At 47.6% G+C, this 23,553-nt stretch overlaps 1 protein-coding gene and 1 long non-coding RNA gene across 5 annotated transcripts in view; one reads left to right on the top strand and one right to left on the bottom strand.

Annotated features, from left to right (window-relative positions):
- RASGRF1 (Ras protein specific guanine nucleotide releasing factor 1) overlaps positions 1–8,746 on the bottom strand; it is a 111,483-nt gene extending 102,737 nt beyond the window's left edge. For 2 of the 4 annotated variants that reach the window (XM_082448555.1, XM_082448556.1), the window contains exon 1: positions 8,122–8,746. In XM_082448555.1, coding sequence (XP_082304681.1) covers positions 8,122–8,397 — 276 coding nt within the window. In that variant the 5' untranslated portion in view covers positions 8,398–8,746. The remainder of the gene's footprint in view (positions 1–8,121) is intronic. The other 2 variants (XM_082448554.1, XM_082448553.1) reach the window with 2 other exon arrangements.
- Positions 8,747–8,862: 116 nt separating this feature from the next.
- Positions 8,863–23,553, top strand: part of LOC309654616 — a 55,673-nt gene continuing 40,982 nt past the window's right edge. Inside the window, exon 1 of the long non-coding RNA XR_014260343.1 lies at positions 8,863–9,267. This is a non-coding gene — a long non-coding RNA (uncharacterized lncRNA). The remainder of the gene's footprint in view (positions 9,268–23,553) is intronic.

Raw genomic sequence — 23,553 nt, 5'->3', positions numbered from 1 at the left:
GAAAATTCAATCTAGATCAAGCTTGTCTGAATTTCTAGATGGGTTTCTGGAATACTGGCTAAGGTTGCTAAAAATTCATTCATTCACTCCTCTAAAATGAATTTTATTTTAAGGTCTGAGTTAGATTTTCCAAATTGAAAAAAAAATCAAAATTCAAGTAGGAAATATCTTCTTGAAAATAATTCTCTCTTTTTTTCAGGGGAAAGAAGTTGCATCAGCCTTGCTGGATTAGTAAGATCTGGTCTTTAAGTATAAATTGCTGAATTTAACAGTTGGCCTGGATGTCCACTGACCTGAACAACCTAGAACAAGGAGGGCTGACATTTATTAGCAGTGACAGCTCGGGGTCTGGCACAACACAGACACTCAGGTATTTGTGGGGAGATGAGCTCCCTCTATCTGAGGTTTATCTGCCAAATGGGGATTCTCTCTCCCCTGTGTAGAACTGCAGTAACAGCAGCATTACTTTGGTGGTTACCGGAAATGCTAAGCCTGAAAAGGACTTTGTAATCTGTAAGCTGCAAAGGTGCTCTATCTGAGTGGTGGCTGGAGGAGAAGGTATGGTAGGACAGCACCTGGTGCTTTCATGGGATGAGAACTTGACACTCCCTGCCATTGCCCACCGAGCCCGGTAGGTGGGAAGCCCCAGAGGCTGTGGGGTGCATCCTGGGCATGCAGGAGCTAGGGATGGTTTTTGCAGCACAGCGCAAGCCCAGGTTTCAGTGACATGGTGACGCAGTGACCCGGCTGGGATGGGAGTGGAGGGGGGACCTTCAGTGCTCGGCACGCCCCAAATTCAGGCCTCTTTTACTGCTCAGTTCTACAGCCTCCTCTGACCTGACCTCCTGCCTCCAGATGGGTCGTCCTTCTGTCTCTTCTCACCCTGCCGTGATCTCTCCAGCACAGAGATCACAGCAGTCCGTCTCTAGCGGAGAGACCTGTGCCGGCTCCCCACCGCGCTCTGTAGCCTGCACACAGGCTTTGGGGGCCAGCTCTGCCTACCCTGCAACCTACATTCCTGTCCTACTTGTCCCTTTCTTGGTGGAGTCTCCCTGATGCCCCCAGGCTGGAAGGAGATGCCCCTGTAAGTGTGAGCACAGATTCTGCTTTCTGTCATTAAACCCATCAAGACGGCGCCTTTGCCTTTCTCCTCAGCTACTCGTGTGTGTGTGTGTGTGTGTGTGTGTGTGTGTGTGTGTGTGTGTGTGTTTGAGATGATCAGATCTGCATTTTGGAAAGTGGTCTGGCTGCGGAGAGGCACGGGGATGGCGGGACGCAGTGGATGTAGGGAGACGGTTCTCCCAGCATCTCTAGAGCCCTGCTTGCAGGCACGTGGTGGGTCTGCACGTCCCCACCGCCGCTGAACTGAAGCCACATGACCTGCCTTGTGGTCATGTGGTCAGCATGGGTCACTTCCTGGGGGGGCGCTTTAAGAGCCAGGGAGAGATCTGCCACATTCTCTGCCCTTGGCTGAGGCAGCTGTGGAGGCAGGTGTCAGGACGAATCTCCATCAGGCTGGGTCCCTGAGCGATCACAATGAGCAGTGCCCTCCTGTCAACCGCGTGGGACCTAAAGCATGAGCAAGAAATAAACCTCTGTCATGTTCATGGAGATCTGGGGCTTGGTTGTTACTGCAGCATGACGCCACTCATGCTGACCAGTACACCTGTTAGGAGGCCCCCACCTAAGTCCAGACAAGAGATGATGGCTGTCTGGACTAGAGCCTTGGAGGAAGAAAGGGACAAGAGTGGATGGTCTGAGAGAGATTTAGGAGATGAAATCGATGGGGCTGGGTGAAGGTGTGGCTGCCAGGGATGAAGGAAGCTCCTGCAGCCATTTTTTCTCTTTCAGGGGCATGCTTGCTCAGACATTCTCAGAAACCCATAGGTTATTTGAGATAAGGTTTACCATCCTACCTTTATATCCAGGGTCAGGGCTCTGTGTTGACTCACTTCAAACCTGCCAGAGACCCAGGTGATCTGGGTCATTGCTTCATGCAGGAAGAGCCTTGTCCTAAAGGTGAAAGCTGAAGCCACAACAGCTACCGTGAATTGATCGGACCTACGGTGCTACGCTAGGGCTTTACAAATAGCATCAAGTACAACACTCAGAACAGGGCTGCCGGGTAGGCTGTGTTACGGTTTCCATCTCACAGATGGGGAAACTGACGCTCAGAGAGCAATAAGACCTTCCCTAGGTAGGAGGTGACAGAGCCAGGATCCAAAGCCAGTCTGTGTGGCTCGAAACCCACAACTTTTACCTAAGGCTGCGTCATTGCCAGAAACAGAAAAACCCCTCAGTGAATGAGCTGGGAGTCGAGGCTACGCCCTCCTCTCCGAGCAGCGGATGATGGGCAGTGGGGGAGTCCGAGGCTCCCAGCTGCTCCCTGCACGACAGTCGCCTTTACCGAGGTGTTTGGGCGTTGGCAGTGTTCTGGGCCCCCCTCAAGTGCACGCGTCACCAACTCTCCTGCATAAACATCGGGGGCTGAGTCCTGTTCTTGGCTCTGTACACATGGGCGCCGGCTCCAGGCTCCCACGGATTCCAGGGAAACGGGACTGCAGGGTGGGGATGCCTGCCTTGGGGTGTTTATCCTTGACTCCTGGGATTCGAGGTGCAAGGTTCCCACCCAAGCAGAAACAAAAGCTGCTTCACAGATGTCACCAGAGAGGCAGTGGCATCATTTCGCTTGCTGTTAATTCTCTCTCTCTCTCATTTTTCATTTATCTCGGCAGACGATGGTAAACTCACACAGTCCCTCAGCCCAAGTCTTTCTGCTGTGCTTGTGCTTGGAGAGCTAAGGTTTTAGAGTCAGGTAGACCTGGGTTCACGTGCCAGCTTTGCCACGTATGCTCTCTGTAACCTTGAACAAGTTACTTACCATCTCTGAGCCTCAGTTTGGTCATCTCAAAAATGGGTTACCAGGTATAACCTCACAGGGCTGTTGGGACGATTAGGGGAGGTATTGTATGTAAAACATGCACTCTGGCCCTTACGTTCTAAGGGGAAGGAAAACCCTTCACAAACCACCAGCCAAATAACATCAATTAATCCCAACCTGATAAGCGATGTGGATGAAGGAGAGAGGGTTGTCCCTGCCTGTGATGGGGGACCTGGGGCTCCACTAGCTCCTGCAGTGAAGGGAGGCCCTCAGGAGGTGACTTTTAGGCTAAGACCTAAAAGGAGGTCTTAGGAGGAGGAGAAGTTGGTCACTAAAGGCTGGGGGGAGTAGGCGATCATTCCAGGCACAGGGAGCAGCCGCTGCAGAAGCTTTGAGGTGGGAAAGAGGAGGCAGGTGTAGGGTGAGGAAGGAGGGGGATGGGAGGGCGGGGCAGAGTCAGCAGGGCAGGCAGAGGCTGGAGCCCGTTGGGTCCTCCAGGTCATGCTGGAGAATCTGCATTTTTTCCTAAAGGCAATGAGAGCCAGTGACACCTTCAGTGGCTTAGTACATGGTCAGGTGTGCCCTTTAGAAGCTCACTCTGGTGGCTTGCTGTGTGGCAGGGGACTGGCGTGGGGCGAGGTGGGACCATGTGAGCGAGTTCAATACATCAAGCCTGACACTGTGAGCTCCTGAACCAAGGCAGGGGCAGGGAGAGAGTCCGGACTCCTTAGGACGGAGAATTCCTGGCACTTGGTGTTTACTGTGGGAGTGAGTCTAGGGAGAGCGCCCTACTCCACTGTGAGACCTCTGAAGACAAGGATTAAGTTTGATTTTTCTCTGTATCCACAAGACCCAGCATGGGCTTCACACGGAGAGCCAAAATGTTTACGGCACGCACAAACGGCAGTGAGATTTTAGTGTAGGCTTGTGTATGTACAGTCTGCTTCTGACCTTCATCCCACTGTCGCCAAGCAGAGGGGCAGGGACCTGGTACTTCCTTGTCCCAATTAAGGTGTCATTACTGAGCCTCTTCAACCTCATTTCAGTGCTAGAAATAGTTGGGGGCTGGGGTGGGGAGATGGGCACCCCACACCTGCTGGGCTGGGCTTGGTTTGGAACCGCGGGGCAGCCCTGCTGGCCCTTCCATAGGTGCAAGGATCGTGGGCTGAGTTGCTGGCACCCCGTGTGTGCGGATGACGTCCCTGTGTCCCTGTGTCTGGGGGGATGTTGCTTTTCGAGTACACTTATTCCCCTACATTCAGGTTTGTGTTTTTCTGATTGGCCCAGAGGGCTGAATGTGCTACAGCAACAGGCAGGCAGGCTTTGTGGTGAAGACAGCGCAGCTGCAGAGAAAGCCAGAGAGCATTTCAGCTGCTGCCTTGCTGGGTGGTGCTGGTGAGATTGTTTCCTCATCTGCAAACCGGGCACACTCATGACTTTAGGGCTGTTGTGAACAGGTATCCACCAGGCCAACCAGAAATGTGTCCTGCGAATGAGGACCAGGAGAGGGACTTCCTCTTGTCTCCAGGGAAAGGCACCCACTGGGTGGATAACATGTGCTAATGGGCACCCCCAGCTTCCGGAGCCTCTGCCCACATCAGTGCTGAGATTCCGGCTGAAGGGATCTGTCTGTGTCCCTTCTGTTTTACAGGAATCAGGAATCAGTCTGGGGGTCTACATTTTGATCCCTTCTGGTTGGGGCGGGGGAGTGGGGTAAGGGGAGTGCTGGGGTTGGTTTGGTCAAGTCCACCACTGAGAAGCTGGGGTGGAAGCTCTATTTCGGGGGGCTGGGAGTGAGGGTGGGAAAAGCCAGTGTGGGGTGACTCCATGCCAAAGCAGGGCAAGAACCCCAAGGGTCAATCTCTGAACCCAAATTCTAAGTCCAGGGCCTCTGGCCCTTCAGTGTGTGGGCTGTAGGGTCAGAGGTGAGGAGGTCAGGGCTGAGCAAGCAGGGCTCAGGCCAGCGTGCGGAGGGGTGCTTGCAATTGCCAGTCAGCATAGGAGCGCGGCTGTGCCCCTCCGATTTCAAGAGCCCTTGGCATTCCAGGCCAGAGCTACCGCAGACGCAGTCAGAGCAGTGTAGAAGCAGCCAGAGGATAGCACATCATGCTAGGATGGGCCTGGGCTCCCAGAGCACCCTGGGAGCCCTTCCTATTAGAGCATCTTCACAGTGTAAGGTACCATCTTTATCTGTGTTAATCTTCCCTGGGGGCCGGGGACTGTGACATCCAGCTTCCTGGGCCTGCGACCCCGCGCCGGGCCTGGACTGGTGCACAGTCAGTCCTCAGGACATGAAATGTGGCATTGACAAGCTACACCAGTTAAGTTCAGCTCAATTAGTATCTCCTGAGCACATACTATGTGCTTTGTCCCTGACTCATCCCTGTCACTGGGGTGGTTCCCAGCCAAGACTTGGTTTCTATTTCTCGAGAAACCATCTCTGGCCCTTCCAGATGGAAGCTGCCTGCTTAGGCCGGGATAAAAATGACATCCTCCTAAAACCAAGACTTCACTAGATGTTGGCCAGTCCAAACTGACAGCCTCTTTGAGGCCTCCTAACATGGGTTCTCTGCCACATGCCCAGCAGGTTTTGAATCAAGGTTTCCTGGGCCTACAAGGCAAACCCAGTCACAGAATGGCTCGGAGCTGGGCCTCTCATGAGGTGCCCTGTGGGTGCTATGGGGGCTCCCCCTCAGGAGAAACGCGGAGCAGCTGCGGAGGCCGTCAATTTTACTCAAAGGTTTAGAACAGAAAAAGATATAAGTTTTTATAGACACGTGCAGACCGAAGGAACAGGATCTACTTTTCCATACGAGCCAAACTCTCCGTCTGGAGTCAAATGGAACATCTCTGTACGTGTACGAAACAAACCACACATCTTTAACAGAAATTTGCACCTGAGCTGGGCAGCACCAGACCATCCCCTACTATTCCCAACCCTCTTCTGTTCTCTTGTGCCAGGAGGGCTACTCTTGTGACCGCATTTGAGGATCTCTGACTGTTGGCGTTCTGGGGAAACGGCTCAGACCACGTGTGCACGTGGTCAAGTGGTTTTGCACTCCTGTCCCTCCCATAATCCACTGCTAGCACGATTTAACACCCGAGCCAAGAGGTGAATGATCTGGAATCAACGTAAGATCTCATTTTCAGGAGTTCTTAGACGTTGGGTGAATTCTAGGTCTGATTCTGCCACCGAATCAGAATCAGGTAGGTAATTTCTTCCCAATCTGCTCTTCAGTTTCCCTATCTGTAAAATGGGAGGAGTGGGCTGTACAATCTCTCTGAGGTTCCTTTCAGCTTCAACATTTTATGTTAGACCTCTGTTCCTTGTCTAGGTGGGTATAATTCAGATTCAATTAACATTTATCATGTCAGACTAAAATGTGAGCATACTTCCATACACATTGTTTGTGTTCTCAAAACCCCAGAAAGATAGGTGTTATTACCTTCATTTTGTTTAAAAAACAGAGGCTCAGAGAAATTTAGTGTGTTAACTGAGGTCACACAGACAGGAAGTTGCAGAGCTGTGATTCAGTCTCAGGCCTGTTTCTGGCTTTGTGTGCAAGGGGCTGAGAGCACACACTGTGTGCCCAACAACAACTCAGCTTCCTTCAGCCCTCTCTCCCTGCCTGCCCGGGAGCTCAGCTCTGTGCTCTGGGGTAGGGGGCCGAGGATGGGCACCAGTTGGGGCTATAGGCCACTGGTAGTACAGGTGGACTTTGGCCAACAAGTGTTGATAATGTTCTGGAAGGCTGGCAAAGGGCAGGTTATCAAGGGCTGAGAGAGCATCTCTAGCTTCGCCTGGGTCTGGCTCTCCCAGGTGAGTCTTCCAGGCCCCATTTGTACCTTTAGCTTAAGGAGCTGCCTGCTCTTTGCTTTGCTTTGCCATCTGGGAGCCCCTACCTGCCATACGGCTTGCCATCCCCAGAGACCCAGTCTCAAATATTCCTGTCCACCTTTCCCAGCCTTCGAAATCATCTCGCAGTACCTCTGGGCTGAGGGCAGGGAAGGAAGAGATGTGCTGCGGGGACTGAGCTCAGATCTGTCTCGACCATTAGGAGGGTGACTTCAAGGATGCTTTTATTTCAGCCAATTCAATCACCAGCAGTCTGCCTGCAATAATGGCTTTTGAGCCCTCAGTTATCTTCCCAGAACCTTAAGGTGGCCTCAACTCCTGGCATGACACTGGGCAAGTAAATTTCTCTCTTTTGGCCTCAGTGTCCTCAACTAGGCGACAACCAGCTGGTTGGGTCCCCATGGATCGCAGGTCCCTCCCAGCGGTGACATTTTAGCATTCACTATCTTTGACTTTACCTTCCCAGAGGAGGGAGACAGACTAGATGCCTTTCGAGAGTGCATCGATCTTAAAAATTGCACTCCCGCTGTCTGGTGCTCTCACTGGGCGCCCGCAGGTGCTACTCCATCCCTCCACACCAAAGGCGCACCCGCACCCCGCCCAGGCCCCCGGTAGATCCAGGCCCGGCCTTTTAGCCTCGCCAACTCCGGAAACGCTAGAGCAGCGCTAGAGCCGCGACTGCGGCGGCGGCGGAGGCGCAGGGGGCGGAGGAGGAGAGATGCGCCCACTTGTCCCGCGGCCTCCGCAGCGGCCCTGGCCCCAGCCCCGGCGCATCAGAAAGGTCCCTGGAACCCTTCGGTTTGTTGCTTGCGCCTGGGGCCGGCTGGGAGTGCGCCACCGGTCGATGGCACCTAACCGACCCCTGCGGCCTCGCAGCCGCCCAACTTGGCAGAGCGAGCGCAGGCTCCTCTTCGCTCCCAGCCGCGGTGAGGTAGGGGCCGCGGCGCTCGCACGCCTCCGTCTCGCCCCTCCCGTGCCTAAGCGCGGGGATTACACCTCCCCGGTCCGGGGCTCTCCCGGGTGGGAGTGGAGGTGGGAGCACCATTTCTGGCTGGATGTGGGTCTACATTCATTGCTTCCGTTTCCCGCGGGAGCCCATCTCTCTCCGCACCTCATTCCCCTCCGCGTCTCGCCCGCTCTGCGCCCGCCTCCCACCGAGCTCACCGGGTGAAGGGCAGCCGCAGCCCACACCCGCTCCCCGTCCGCAGTCCCTGACCTCTCTGGCCACCGCGGGGTCACCGCCCGCTTAGGCCAACCCTCCCTTCTCGCCGAGGGCGCCGAGAGTAGAGGGACTAAAGTTCGGGCGCCTTCGGCGGGCGGAAGGGCCTGCGCCCCGAGGGCCGCGGCCCGGGCGCTGGGAGGTCACACGCGGCGCTGGCCTCACCTGTTTCTCCAGCGGCTCCTTGGCCGAGAGCGTAGGCTTGGGGGAGGGCGCGCGGTCGCAGACGCAGCCCTCCAGCAGGTAGAGCCCCGAGGGCCGCGAGCTCGAGTCGCTCTCGAAGTAGAAGAGCAGGTTCTGCAGCAGCGCGAACCACTTGGTTTGCCATTTTGTGTTGTCCGAACTCCGCTTGCTCAGGTAGCCCTTGCGCGTGCCGTCCTTGCGCGCCAGCAGTCCCAGGGACGCGACGTGGCCATCGTTCAGCCGGATCCCCTTCTGCATGGTGCTCGGAGGCCAGCTAGACTCCACGCGCTTACATCTTCTCCGCGCGGCACCCGGCAGCCCCTGTCCGTGCGCGCTGCGCGCTGCCTCTCTCAGGCGTTCGCTCGCTCCTTCTCGCTCTCCCCTCCCCCCAAATTTCTACAGTCCGGGATCTGGCGCCGAGCCGCGGCTGCTGGAATCCGGATGTACAATTCCCCTCCAGAACCTCTTCCCCGCTTCGCAGAGCCCCCGGGCCCTGGAGATGCCTCCCGACCCTCCCCTGGCGCCGGGCAAACTGAGGGACTGGCGAGCTGCGCGCTGGCGAGGGGCAGGCGGAGTCATGTGACGCCGATCCCTCGAAGAGCCCACTTTAGCAGCGCGGACAGGGACACACGCACGCAGCCCGGACAGGGACACACGCACGCAGCCCGCCGAGGCGCAGAGCCGCGCGCAGGCTGCACCTTGGCGCCTCCTCCCCCTCCCCGGACACACAGACGCACACGCACAAACAAATCCTGTCCTCCCTCCCCTGATCTCCTCTTCTCCCCTTCGGGTGTTAAAAAGCAAATCAGATCAATTTTCGTTTAACCCAGTGGAACACCGGAGGCTCGCCATCCCGGGAGTTTGCGTCTTTGCGCCCCGCCGCGGCGCACTGTAGACCTGGGGTTAAGTCCCATTTGTCGTTTTCTCCTCCAAAGGCTTTCTCCTGGTACTTTATGTTTCTAATCCGTGGTGGATGGAGGAAGGTGGATGGCGAAACAGAGCTGAAAGAGCTTTCAGTTCTAATATTTGCGTAATCGGCCAGGTCACATTCATTTCAGCATCCAGCCCCACTTGTGGTGGCTTCCCCAGCGACCTAAGGACAATACAGACGGAGATGTGGAGGGGGAGGTGAGCATTTATTTTATTTTATTTTGAGTGTTGCCATAATTACGGGCGCCACCCCCTGCGCCCTGAGGTCTGGCCGGCGAGCCGCTGCTGGGAGTTTTCTGCGAATACCCTCCAAAGCCTGAAGGCGGGCTTCAAACGCAGGCGCCGGGGACCATGGGAGCCTTCAAATAGCTGCGCTGGCGCAATGATACCTTAATGATAGATTTTCCGTTCTTATTTTTAGCTCCCATTCGCCTACACAGTTACACGGCATTTATCCGAGAACGTCACAGCGCCCGCCTGCTGCACCGGGAGGGCGCGCGGGCCGCCGGGCAGCCGGGGCGCTGGAGCGGGGAGCGCGCACCGCCGTCTGCCGCAGAGGGCAGCCGCCTCGCTCGGGCCGGGAGCGGCGCCCAGCCCGGCCTGGCCTGTTTGCAGCGGGGATAGGCGGCCGCGTAGCTCTCAAGAGGAAGGAAGGAAGAAAGGACACCATTTTTCAGAACCTGCGGGCCCCCCCCTCCCCCACGGGCAACATGCACACACCCTGGTCTGGAGCGAGGGAAGGGCCTGGGAATCAGGTAGCCCTGGGAAGGCCCAGGGAAGTCCACGGAGAGACACCCGGCTGTGGCTGAATTGGACCTGCCCCGGTCCTGGGCACAATGGCGCAAGCCTGCCTTTTTTAGGTGGGGACAATTCCGAGGGAGAGATTGACCGTATTAACCTTACTCTTCCCTCTCGGTTCCCATCGCTCCGGGCTTGGGAACTGTCTAAGGACGCGGTGAGGCTGATTTTTCTTCCCGAATAATGAAAGCAAAGAAGGGAGATGGCTAAGCTTCTTTATTTAGTCTCGATTTTCCCAAGAAGGTCCCTATACTGTGACCACCTTTACTTCTCTTTTGCCCTCTTTATGGAAGCAGAGTTTCCAGAAGTAACGTTCCTAATCCAGGCTCTCTTCGTGTAAACTCTTCTATTAGGAAGGCTGATACAGAGGCCAAGGAAGCGTCAGGGAAGGGACACTGTTCTAAGTGCTTCAGATCCGCTAAGTTGTTTAATCCTCACACAACTCTGTGGAGTAGTGTCCACCCCTCCCCCCACCCCGACCCCTCATCAGCTCCATTGTACAGAAGCGGGAAACGGAGGCGTGGAGGGGTTGAGTGACTTGTGCAGAGTCACTCAGCTGGAAAGTGGCAGGGGCGGGATTTGAACTTGGTAGCCTGTCCCCACTGGCTTTGTAGAGTTGAGTGGCTGGTCCCTATGTTGCAGAGGGCGTTCGCCTTTATCCTCAAAGCAGGCAGGATCTCTCATTGTGGGCCAGAGCCAAGACTGGGTCTGCTTGGAGGCTGCTGTGTCAGAGAGACCTATGGTACACGAGTTCTGAACTTGGCCTGTACATTGGAATCACTTGAGGACAGTTAACAGTCACCTGGGGACCCAAAAGGCCACAGGCAGGTTATACACTTTCATGAGTGATTTTAATGTGTAGCAAAGTTGGAGAACCGCTAATCTATGGCAGAACCAGTGATACGGTTGTTGCCCATGAATCACTTGGGATCTGGCTCAAATGCAGATTCTCGTTCTGGGGCTGGGTCTAGGGCTGAGAATCTGCATTTTTAACAAGCTCCCAGGTGAGGTGGCACTGCTTGTCTGAAGACCACTCTTTGGAGGATTTCGGCCACTCAGGAGGTGGGAAGGGATGGAATTCATTCATTACTTCACTCATTCAGTTACATACACCTCATCCCACCAGTGTTCACTGAGCCCCTAGTCTGTGCCAGGGCTTAGGCTGGGCCACTGGGGACATAGTGATAAACAAAACACAGTCCCTGCTTCCTGGAGCTTAGACCAGCCCAAGCGTTCCTTCTGTATAGGGCCCTTGGCAGGAGGGAAACCATTTTCCCCTGGGTTTGGGGAAGAGGTGTAAATCAGGAAAAGAACTGAATCCTCTTCCGTGGGCCTCAACCTTGGTGCACTTAGAGCCCCTGGAAGGATTTGTTAAGTATCTGTGTTCAGGCTGCACTCCAGATGGTTAAGTCAGAATCTCTGAGGGTGGGACATGGGCATCAGTACTTTGAAGGCTCCCCAGGTGATTCGAATGCACAGCCCAGGCTGAGAACCACTGATCTGAAGCTTGGACGAAGAAAATCCCCTCTCAACCTCCTCCCTCCCCACGGCTGGCACTGAGGAGGCCAAATGGCCCCCTCTTGCTGGTTTTGGAGTTCCTGCTGGGAACTCCAGGAATTCCTGGTGGGTCGGGCCACACTGGGTGGTTGGGCTTGGCTCAAAGTATCCAGGTCAGAGAGAGGAGGGGACAGCAGCCCTGGCACTTTGATTATGTCCATCTGAGCTGCATTCATATTGCTTTCTCTCCAATCTCTGTCAACAGAAACCTGAGCAGAGCCTGTGAATGGGCCCTCTGGTCATTCCCCTGGTCTCCAGCCAGAGGGCCCTTGGAAGGCACTCAGGGGAGTTGGTTAAGGAGACATCGTTTACCAGGCTGGCTCCAGCTTGTGGTGGGGTGGGGGTGCCAGGAAGCAGGTAGGCATGTCTTGCCATAGCGGGCAGAGGTGGGCACGTCTAGCTATTGTGTGTGTTGTCTACCAGGCCAGAGACCAACTCTTCCCCAAAGGTGGAGAAGAGGTCCATGTGAGCATCACAAAGCGCATCCGGGCTTTGCCTTGTTTCATTGCATCCTCCCAATAAGGCTTTTGGACAAGGGTTAATAACCCCATTTCACAGATGGAGAAACTGAGGCTGGAGAGTGGAAGCCATCTGGTCCTGGACAACACATGAAAAGATGCTCAACATCTCTAATTATTAAAGAAATGCAAATCGAAACTACAATGAGGTATCACCTCATACCGGTCAGAATAGCCATCATCAAAAAAATCTACAAACAATAAATGCTGGAGAGGGTGTGGAGAAAAGGGAACCCTCCTGCACTGTTGGTGGGAACGTAAATTGATACAGCCACTACGGAGAATAGTATGGAGGTTCCTTAGAAAACTAAAAATAGAACTACCATATGACCCAGCAATCCCATTGCTGTGCATATACCCAGAGAAAACCATAATTCAAAAAGACACATGGGGCTTCCCTGGTGGCGCAGTGGTTAAGAATCCGCCTGCCAATGCAGGGGACACAGGTTCGAGCTCTGGTCCGGGAAGGTCCCACATGCTGTGGAGCAACTAAGCCCATGTGCCACAGATACTGAGCCTGTGAGCCACAACTACTGAAGCCCGTGTGCCTAGAGCCCGTGCTCCGCAACAAGAGAAGCCACCACAATGAGAAGCCCGTGCACAACAATGAAGAGTAGCCCCCGCTCGCCACAACTAGAAAAAAGCCCTCACGCAGCAACGAAGACCCAATGCAGCCAAAGATAAAAATAAAATAAATTAAAAAAAAAGACACATGCACCCCAATGTTCATTGCAGCACTATTTACAATAGCCAGGACATGGAAGCAACCTAGATGTCCATCAACAGAGGAATGATAAAGATGTGGTACCTATATACAATGGAATATTATCAGCCGTAGAAAGGAACGAAATTGGGTCATTTGTAGAGACATGGATGGACCTAGAGAGTGTCATGCAGAGTGAAGTAAATCAGAAAGAGATAAACAAATATCATATATTAACGCATATATGTGGAATCTAGAAAAATGGTATAGATGATCTTATTTGCAAAACAGATGTAGAGACACAGACGTAGAGAACAAACCTATGGTTACCAATGGGGGAGGAGGGAGTGGGAGGAATTGGGAGATTGGGATTGACATATATACACTACTGATACTATGTGTAAAATAGATAACTAATGAGAACCTACTGTATAGTACAGCGAACTCTACTCAGTGCTCTGTGGTGACCTAAATGGGAAGGAAATCTAAAACAGAGGGGATATATGTATACATATAGCTGATTCACTTTGCTGTACAGTAGAAACTAACACAACATTGTAAAGGAACTATACTCCAATAAAAATTAATTAAAAAATGAAAAAAACTGATCATCATAAGGCCTAGTGCTACCTGTTACTGATAGGGTTAGCTTGTTTTTCCCCTGAATCATAGCTTTGTACAAATCTATAAATGTGGATGTAATATCATTTCCTGGATATTTATTGAGACTTGTCTTATGGCCCAGTATGTAGTAAATATTTGTAAATGCTTAAAAAAAAGAGTGGAAGCAACGTTCGCAGAGTCTTACAGGGAGGATCTGTGATGGGGTGTCCTGACTGCTCGACCAGAGCTCATCCCAGAGGACCTTCCTCTCTGCGTCTCCCAACTTCCAGCTCTCTGGGCTGAGGTCTCTGCAGATAAGGAAACAGGAAGGAGGATTAAGGAGTATTTTGGTGGATTTGATGTCTGCATTTAGCAATGGCCAGCTAATGACAAGGACATCACTTAGTCCAAAATCCTATTGAGTCTTTTTTCTTTTTTTAACATTTATTGGAGTATAGTTGCTTTACAGTGTTGTGTTAGTTTCTGCTGCACTGCAAATTGAATCAGCTATGGATGAATTGGGAGGTTGGGATCAACATATATACACTACTATGTAGATAAAAAAATAGATAACTAATGAGAACCTACTGTATAACCCAGGGAACTCTACTCAGTGCTCTGTGGTGACCTAATTGGGAAGGAAATCCTAAGAAATCTTCATGGGGGGATTTATGCCAGCCTTCAGACTAGAGGTCAGCTTGGGCATTTGTTGACATGGGTGTTGTGTGGGTCTGACCTGCCTTTAGGCCCTGGGAAGAGAGGATCTCCGGGGGGGGGGGTGTGCGTGTGTGTCTGTTGTGTGTGTGGAAATATCTGAGTGGTGTGATGTGCACGTGAGAGGTGTATGTATGGTGTGTGTGTAACATTTAGAGAACCTTTGGTTTTTTGGCAACACACTCCGAAAGAAAAATGTAATTTTCAGATCACTTAAAACAACGAAGCATTAAGTATGTGGAGTCGGAGGACTTTTGGAAATGGAAGCTTTGTCGGTAGGGGCTCACTACTCCAACTTTGGGCTCAATTGGTTAGCTTTGCCCCAGGATCCACATGCAGATGTCAGGGGTTTATACCTTTACTTTCTGGCCAGTGAAAATAGCCATATTATACCATCGGATTATAAGTGTAATGTAGGCTTTTTGTAAAGTATTAAGGCATTATAGAAAATAAAGAGATAACTCCTCCATTGATTTTTTTTTTTTTTTTTTTTTGCTATTTAATGTCCTTGACTTTTCTCTTTGCTAATATATTTACCACAATGGGCTTCCATAACACACGCTATTTTATAATCTCAATCTCTCTCTTACTCTCTATTTACTTAACAGTATGTGAGGACATCTTCTCATATTACTACGAATTGTAATCAACAGATTCTTTATGATTGGGCATTTAGGTTGTTTTCAAGTCATAGTTTTTGGAATAATGCTGCAATTAATATCTTTGTATATACATTTCCCTCCCTTACGCTAAATTCCTGAAAGTGAAATTTCTAGGTTAAAAGAACATATGTTTGAAACATTAGTACCTATTAATAGATTTCCAAAGAGAGCTTTTATTCTTTACATGGCTGTCCATCGGGATGAGACTGTGCATTTCTCCATTTCTTTGTCAATCCTGGATATTGATATTATCCATCTCCTAAATATTTGCCTGTTTTGAAAGAACAGAAATGATATTCCTTTCTTGTATTGATTTTCATTTTTTAAATTGCTGTGAGGTTAGACTTTTTTAATGTTTATAATTATTTACATTCCTTTTGGGAATTTCTTGTTAATATATATTTTTTTCAGTTGTGTTTATATTTTTCATGTACATTTATCACAGTGCTTTATGTATGAGGGATATTAACCATCAGTTTTTATATGTGTTGCAAATAATTTTCACAGTTTGTTGCTTGTCTTTAATGCTATATATCTATATCTATATATTGTATATGTCTTTATATGGATTGTAAGAAATTTTAAAACTTGGGTGTAAACATCTTTTTCTTTATGGTTTCTGATTTTAGATTCCCTGCCCTCTTGTGTCAGTTCCTTCCAGATTGAAACATATTTGCCCAGATTTTCTTCTTCAATTTTATAATTTTATTTTCTCCATTTATACTTTTAATTCATTTGGTGTTTGAGTGAGGTTGGGATCTGGCTTATTATTAATTTTTCCCAAATATCTGGCAAGTTGTCCCAATACCCTTGATTGAATAATCCAAACTCTACCACTGATAGGAAGTAGCATCTTTATCATATACCAAATTCTTGTCAATACTTAGGACTATTTCAAGATGCTGCTTTTTGTCCCATTGTTCTGTCTGTCTGTTCTTAATACCAGTGATTTTTGTTTCTTACTGCTTTACCAACCATTTTGAAATCTGGCCATAGAGAAATACCCTCCTAATTTTTCTTTTTTACAGTGTTCCTAAATATTCTTTTGTATTTATTCTTCAAGATTAATTTATGACTCATTTTGTCAAGTTCCAGAAAAGTCTCTGAGATTTTGACTGGAATGACATTGACAATATCTATTCATTTAGGAAGAATAAATACTTTTACAATGTTTTGTCTTCTTATTCAAGAAAAAAGTACATCACTCCAATTCTTTGTCCTTCAAAATCTTCGGATAGAATTTTTTGTGTTTCTTTTTTGTGTATATATCTTGCACATTTCTTGTTTAATTTATTTGTGGGTATTTTATATTTTTTGGTTGCTAATGAAAATATGATCTTTTTTCCTACTTTAAAAAAAGACATTGTTGGTATATAAGAAAGCTATTGCTATTTATTTATTTTGTAGGCTGCTACTATCCTGAATTCTTCTAGTTTTAAAAAATTTAATTTTTAAACTAGACAATTGGAATATATTTCCCAATATTTAGGCATTCTTGTATTTCTTAGATAAAACCCACTTGGCCATGGTGGAGTTTTACATAATCACTGGTTTATTTGGCTTGTTTATCTCTCCTGAGTTAATCTTGGTAATTTAAGCTTCCAAGACCATTTATTTATATTTTCCAATTTATTACATAGATCTGAACCAAACATTTTCTTACAAGTTTTCTAATTTTCTCCATCTATGTTACTTCTCTATTTTAGGTGCTGATTTTGTGTTTTTATATTATCTGATTTTTCTTGCAAAGGTTTTAACTATATTATTAAGACTTTAAATTTATTTGTTAATTCTATCCTTTTTCTGGCTCATTAATATACACTTATATCTTTATTAAATTTATCCTCCCACTTTCTTTAGATTTGTTGTTTTCTCCTAACTTCTTGAATGCTTAATTTATTTATTTGAATGCTTAATTTATTTATTTTTATTATTTCTTGCTTAGTAGCTATTTAAGATTACGCCTTTTCTTTATATATATATATATATTTTTAATTTATTTTATTTTATTTTATTTATTTTTGGCTGCATTGGGTCTTCATTGCTGTGTGCGGGCTTTTCTCTAGTTGCGGCGAGCAGGGGCTACTCTTCGTTGTGGTGCGCTGGCTTCTCATGTTGCAGAGCACAGGCTTTAGGCACGTGGGCTTCAGTAGTTGCAGCGCGCGAGCTCAATAGTTGTGGCTTACAGGCTCTAGAGCACAGGCTCGGTAGTTGCGGCGCACGGGCTTAGTTGCTCCGTGGCATGTGGGATCTTCCAGGACCAGGGCTTGAACCTGTGTCCCCTGCATTGGCAGGTGGATTCTTAACCACTGCGCCACCAGGGAAGCCCACACCTTTTCTTTCAAGTGCAGACTTTTTCTGGATCCACTAGGATTGCTATATAAATTTCTGATTATCACTCCATTAAAATATTCTGAAGTTAGTTTATTTTTTAGGCAGATAGTTTTCAAAGTTTAATTGAATACTCTCTGAACTTCCAAGTAGATTTTTTGCTTGCTTTGGCATATTTCTGGTTCTATTATATCGTACTTAGAGAACGTGGTCAGTATTATTTCTACATTTTGAAGTTTCTCACTGTTTTTGTTGTGCCCTGTATATGGTCAATTTAGTGATTGTTCTATGGCCCCTGGGAAAGAAGATACATATTCTGTTCACAGGGTATGGAGTTTGACAAATATCTAGCAGCTTAATTTAATAAGTTATATTTCAGGACAAATCTCTAATTCTGGTCTCTGTTCGGGGCAGCTGGCAGCTGTGCACAGAAGTTACAGCTGTTTGCACGGTTGTGAGCACCAGGGCTGAAAAAGCCAATATTCCCTTCCAACTCAGTCCAGTGTCCCTGTGGCTCAGGGACTTGCTAACATCCAGAGCTCAGTAGCCGACCAGGAAGCAAACATAAAGGACCTCTGAGTAGCCAAAGAGAAAACCACAGCTCCAAGGCTCTGATTTAACCAGAGACAAGCCCCTCGGGCCGTCGTCCATCACCTCTGCATATACACCGTATACTGCCTTCTGGTGAACTTGCCTGTTAGGCTTCTTAGCCCATCGAGAATCAGGAACAAAAAGTTGGCCGACGTGTGAGCTGAGCATATGGTTGCCCACCCATTAAGTAAAGCAGACCTCAGTCCTCCATGAGCACAGAGTACAGTGCGGCAGTCCGACCACCAGTGTAAGGAGCTCGTGCCGGGCATCTCCCATTTGCCACTGCACACCTGCTCGCCGCTCTTCCCCGGCCTGCTCTGTGCCCCGGGAGGCTGGCCTCAGTCTTTGGTCTCAGTCCCGTCCAGGGCTTCTGGTTTGGTTGCAGCGGGGAGTGAGGTTGGTGCGGCATCCCGCTGTCAGAGGTGCTCTGCACACAGCCCTGCCTCTGGGTTCCAGCGACAGCTCCCTCCCCTTGCTCCTCAGGACCTGGGGTGGTGCTTACTCCAGGATGGAGCTTTCTCTCTGGCTTCCCTCCTCCCAGCCCAAACCTTTGGATAGAGTCCCTTTTATTACACTCCTCTCTCAAATTACCCAATTTGAATGTTCTCTCTGTTTCCTGCTGGACCCTAACTGATTCAGAGCTGATAGGAAACCTAAGAATAATTCAATCCAACCTCCTCATCTTTTGATTGGGAGAGTGACATGCTCAAGATCACACAGATCGTCCATGGCGGGCTAGAACCAGAATCCAGGTCTCTGGGATCTTAGTTTACCATTCTCGCCTCTCCAGTATTCTTTCTTTGGATCAAATTTTGTGACATACAGAGGGCTAGGATTGACTTATAACCATGGAGGAGTATGAACAATAAGTCAAAGATTTACCACCCCCTGCATTGGAATCAGGCCCAGCTAATCTGATCTTTTGAATCATTTTAGAGGAGTGGGAGGGGAGGAGGCATATGTGCTCTGCTTCTTATTTTGATCCAATTTTCTTTCAATATTCTTTTTTTTTAATCTTAATTTTCTACTTTTTGTAAGAAAAAAGTTACTATAGTAAAGAAATAAAAAGGGACAGGAAAAGAGGTTTGAGAAATGCCTTCGGTCAAAAACTTCTGGTGCTTAAAAGAGTAGGCACATCTTCTGCTATTTAGGGAGTGTATCTTTCCATGTGGTACAGTTCTAGAATGTTCTAGATTGTTCTGGAAGAGAGATTTTACTGAGTTTTTGGATGAGAAATTGTTCCAAGCTTCCATATTGATTCTTTGGGGTAGCTTTGTGCAGAGTCCAAAGTAGGAGAGGATTTTAAGAAATGGAATTCAGAGTGGTTTAAAAATCAATCTAGTGTCATTAGGCTCTTTTCAGTATTTTAATTAAAGAAAGAAAAACGAAGGAGGGAATTCCTTGTTATAACTGAGGCGACCAAATTGGATAATCATTTGATAACTTTTCAGGATGTCCCCACCCTTTCGAACCTTACACTTTGTACAATTCCTGGAGCACATGGGGAAGGAGGAGGTGAGACCGGCTGGGACCTGGGACCCTTTGCTGCAGTGCTTGCACCTGGACACACCTCTCCTCCAGCAACAGAAAATAAAGAAACTATAAGGGACTGAAAATAACTGCATGCATACGCAGTTGGGTCAAATTCTGGACAAAAGATACAAAGAGGCCAAAAATCCCAACTGCCACTTTTGAAGAGCTGGGAGCAAAAACAGGGTGTCGGGAGCAAAAGCAGGGTACTGCGCATGCCCCCTGCACACAACACCACCTAAGGGGCGGGCAGAACACCTAAACCCCCTCTCTGCCCGACCCCTGGACACACCCCTACTCTTACCCCATATAAGGAACCAGCTCACCACTCCCACTGAGGGAGAGCAAGCAAGGGAAACTGTTGTTCTCACTCCCCCTGCTACAGCAGGGCCCCAATAAAGCCTTGCCTGAATTTCTTGTCTGGATTCTAGTCAATTTCTCTTAATTGGGGAAGACCAAGAACCCTGGGCGATATCAGAGGAACCTTTTCTCACGGCCCAGAGGCACAGAAAATGAATCCCCAGGTCAGTTTCAGAGCCTGCGTTGGTACAGACTGAGCTCTGTAACAAGTGAATCCAAAAGATTTTGGTTCAAACACAGTAGACATTTGTTTCTTGCTCATGTAATAGTCCAGAGTCGCCTTAGTACCAGGGATGTGAACGGAATGGCTTTGCCTTCTGCATGTGCCGTGCGTGGCTCAAACTGGAGCCATCCAGCGGTGAAGCTGCAGGCTCCCTTGGAGATCCCTCTTCCTGCCAGCCTCACTCAACAGATGAAGCAATGGAGGCTCAGAAAGGGGGAAGTGACTGCTTGGGACAGCCCACATGCGAGTGTGTGTCAGGTGATGTCCAAACACAGCCACTTCAAGGTGTCCACAGAGCTTCCGTGCCAGGTGCTGATGGCTGCCCTGCTGTGTCACACAGGGGGTGTGACATATTGTGGGAAAAAATGCTCTTGATCCCTGGGATGGGATTTCAGAGCCTCACCGTGGGATGCTTTGTCTGACCTGGATGACAGATATGACAGAGGTATGCGAAGGGCCATTCTATGCACGAACCTGACAGCAGAACCCAAAGTTGTGTCAAAACAAACTCTGAGCTTTGGATACAGTTGTCTTTTTTCTGGGCCACTGGTTGCCATCTGCCATCTGTCAGGGAAGAAGGTTGAATCTGCGAGGGGACTTTTCTTAGCTGTGGTAGGTTGATGTTTGCCTGAGACTTGGGACCTCTCAATCTCTAAGCAGCTACTGAATCAGTCACAGGTCCGTGTGGGAGATAAGAGGCTTTTGCTTCAGACTGTTCAAACCCTTCACATCCTATTGATGTTTCCTGATATGAATTCTGGTGCATGGCCTCTTAAGTAAAAGCGTGGACTTTCTCTTGCAGGGGACTGGATTCCAGCAATTCTGAGCACTGAGGTAGGAAAGAGTGGGCAGAGGGGAGCTTTGGGCTCCTTTTAGGAACCAACACTTTCCTCCAAGCTTTATGGACCCCTAGGACTCAAGTCCAGAATGGCACTGGATTCTTGTTACGTCTGAAACGTAAGGTCCTTCCCACCATCTATCTTGCTTTTAGCCAGAGCATTTACCCTTCCCTCCTCCTTCTACCCATCCCCAGGGTCACCTAAGTGGGTCAAAGGATTCTGACAGCTCAAAATCGAACTCTCTAGGTTTCTTTATTGGTCATTCTACAATAGGTTGGCAAGTGATAAAGGGAAATATACATTCAAATGAGTGCTCTTTTGGTATCAGTTGATATTAAAATGTGATTTTTCTCCTTAGCATGTTAATATGATAGATTATTGATAGGCTAGATTATTAATATGGTTGATTGACTTTCAAGTATTGAACCTACCTTGCATCACTGGAAGAAACCCTTTTTAGTCCTGGCATGTAATTATTTTTATATATTGCTGAATTTTCATTGTTAATATTTTAAGAATTTTTGTATCTCTATTCATGAAGGAGATCTGTAGTTTTCATTCTCTGAATTGTATTTGTCTGAGTTTGGTATAAGGGTAATTTTGGTCTTAGAAAATGAATTGGGAAGTGTTCTATCTTCTATTTTTTAGAAGAGATTGTATAGAACTGGTGTTAATTCTTATTTGAGCAATTCAACATAGTACTGGAAGTCCTAGATCACTCAAAGGCAAGAAAAGGAAATAAAAGGCATACAGATCAGAAAGGAAAAAATAAAACTATACCTATTTGCAGATGACACGATGGTCTACATGGACTATCCCAAGGAATCTACAAAGAAAAAAAATCTCAGAACTAATAAGTGAGGACATCCAGGTCACAGGATACAAGATCAACATAAAAAAATCAACTGTATTTCTATAAAATAGCAATAAATACATGAAAAACAAAATTAAAAGTACAGTGTCATTTACAATTGCTCCAAAAAAGAGAGATGCTTAGTGTATTAGTCTGGAGAACCAGGAAAGCTGGTGGTATAATTCAGTCCGAATTCAAAAACCTGAGAACCAGGGGAGCCAATGGCATAAGACCAAGATCCTGTCTGAGCCTGAAGGCCTGAGAACCAGGAGCACCAATGTCCAAGGGCAGGAGACGATGGATGTCCAAGCTCAGGCAGAGACCAAATTTACCTTTCCTCTACGTTTTTGTTCTATTCAGGCCCTCAACAGATTGGATGATGCCCGCCAGCACTGGTGAGGGCAGTCTATCTTCTTCACTCAGTCTACTGGTTCAAAATGCTAAGCTCTTCCAGAAACACTCTCACAGACACAGCCAGAAACAATGTTTCCCTGGCTCTCTGGGCATCCCTTAGCCCAGTCAAGTTGACACATCACACTTAGGTATAAGTCTAACAAAATATGTACAGGACTTATATACTTAAAACTGCAGAAGCTGATGAAAGAAATCAAAGAATATCTAAATATCAATCAATGAAGACATGCTATATTCCTGGGTTGGAAGTTTTAGCATTATTAAGATGTCAGTTCTCCCCAGATTGATATACAGGTTTAACACAATTCCTATCAAAGCTCCAGCAAGACTTTTTGTAGTAGAGACAAGATCATTCTAAAATTTATACAGAAAGACAAAGGACCTAGAATAGCTAAAACAATTCAAAAGAAGAGGAAGGAGGAGAAGGAGAAGGAGGAGGAGGGGGAGGGGGAGAAGAGGAGGAAGAAGAAGGGGAAGAAAGTGAGAGGAATCAGTCCACCCAATTTCAAGACATTATATAGCTGAGTGATATTGGTGGTGAGATAGTCACATAGACTAGTGGAACAGAAGAATCCAGAAACAGACCCAAACAAGTACAATCAATTGATTTTTGACAAAGATGTCAAAGCAATTCAATGGAAGAAGAATCGTCTTTTCAGCAAAGGTGCTGGGGCAATTGTATATCCATAGGCAAAAATATACACCTCAATTTAAACCTCACACTATGTACAAAAGTTTAACTCAAAATGGATCATAGATAATTATAAAATATAAACTTATGAAACTTTTAAAAGAAAACATAGGATAAAATAAGGCATAGGGCTTGGTGAAGAGTTCTTACATATAACAAGAAAAGAATGATCTATTAAAGAAAAAAAATCAATAAATCGGACTGCATCAAAATTGGAAATGACTCTGTCAAGAAAATAAAAGATAAGTGCCAGATGGGGAGAAAATATTTGCAAACCACATATCTGACAGATGGTTCATATCTAGAATATATATTTCAAAAAACCTCTCAAAACTCAATAGTAAAACAACAAACAATACAATTAGAAAATAGACAAAAACCATGAAGAGATAGGTCACTGAAGACCTAAGAGGGCATATGGATGGCAAATAAGCACATGAAAAGATGTTTAAAGTCACTAGCCATTAGGGAAATGCAAATTAAAACCTTGATGAGCTCTCACGACACATCCATTAGAAGAGGTAAAATAAAAAAGAGTAACAATACCAAATGCTGGAAAGGATGTGGAGAAACTGGATCTTTCATACATTGCTGGTGGGAATGTACAATGTTACAGCTACTCTGGAAAAGAGTTTGGCGGTTTCTTACAAAACTATACATGTGCTCACCCAACAACTCAGAAACCACACTCCTGGACACTTAACCCCAGAAATGAAAACGTATGTCCACATAAACTGTACAGAAATGCTTGTGGTAGCTTTATTGCAATAGCCAAAAACAGGAAACACCTGGAATGTTCTTCAATAGGTGAATAACTAACTGTGATACATTCATACCATGGAGTACTACTCAGAAAGTAAAGAAATAAACTATGGATGCAACCAACAACCCAAATGAACTTCAAGGACACTATGCTGAATGGAAAAAGCCAATCTCAAAAGTCGCATGCTATATGATTTCATTATATAATGCTCTCAAAGTAACAAAACTATAGAGATAGAAATCAGATTAGTGTTTGCCATGTTTTATGAATAAGAGGTAGCAGGAGAGAAGTCTTTGTGGTAGTGAAATAGTTCTATATCCTGATTATAGTGGTG

This window comes from Balaenoptera physalus, assembly GCF_965194825.1.
Source record: "Balaenoptera physalus genome assembly, chromosome: 2".
NCBI lineage: Eukaryota > Metazoa > Chordata > Mammalia > Artiodactyla > Balaenopteridae > Balaenoptera > Balaenoptera physalus.
This window is presented reverse-complemented; position numbering and strand designations above follow the sequence as displayed.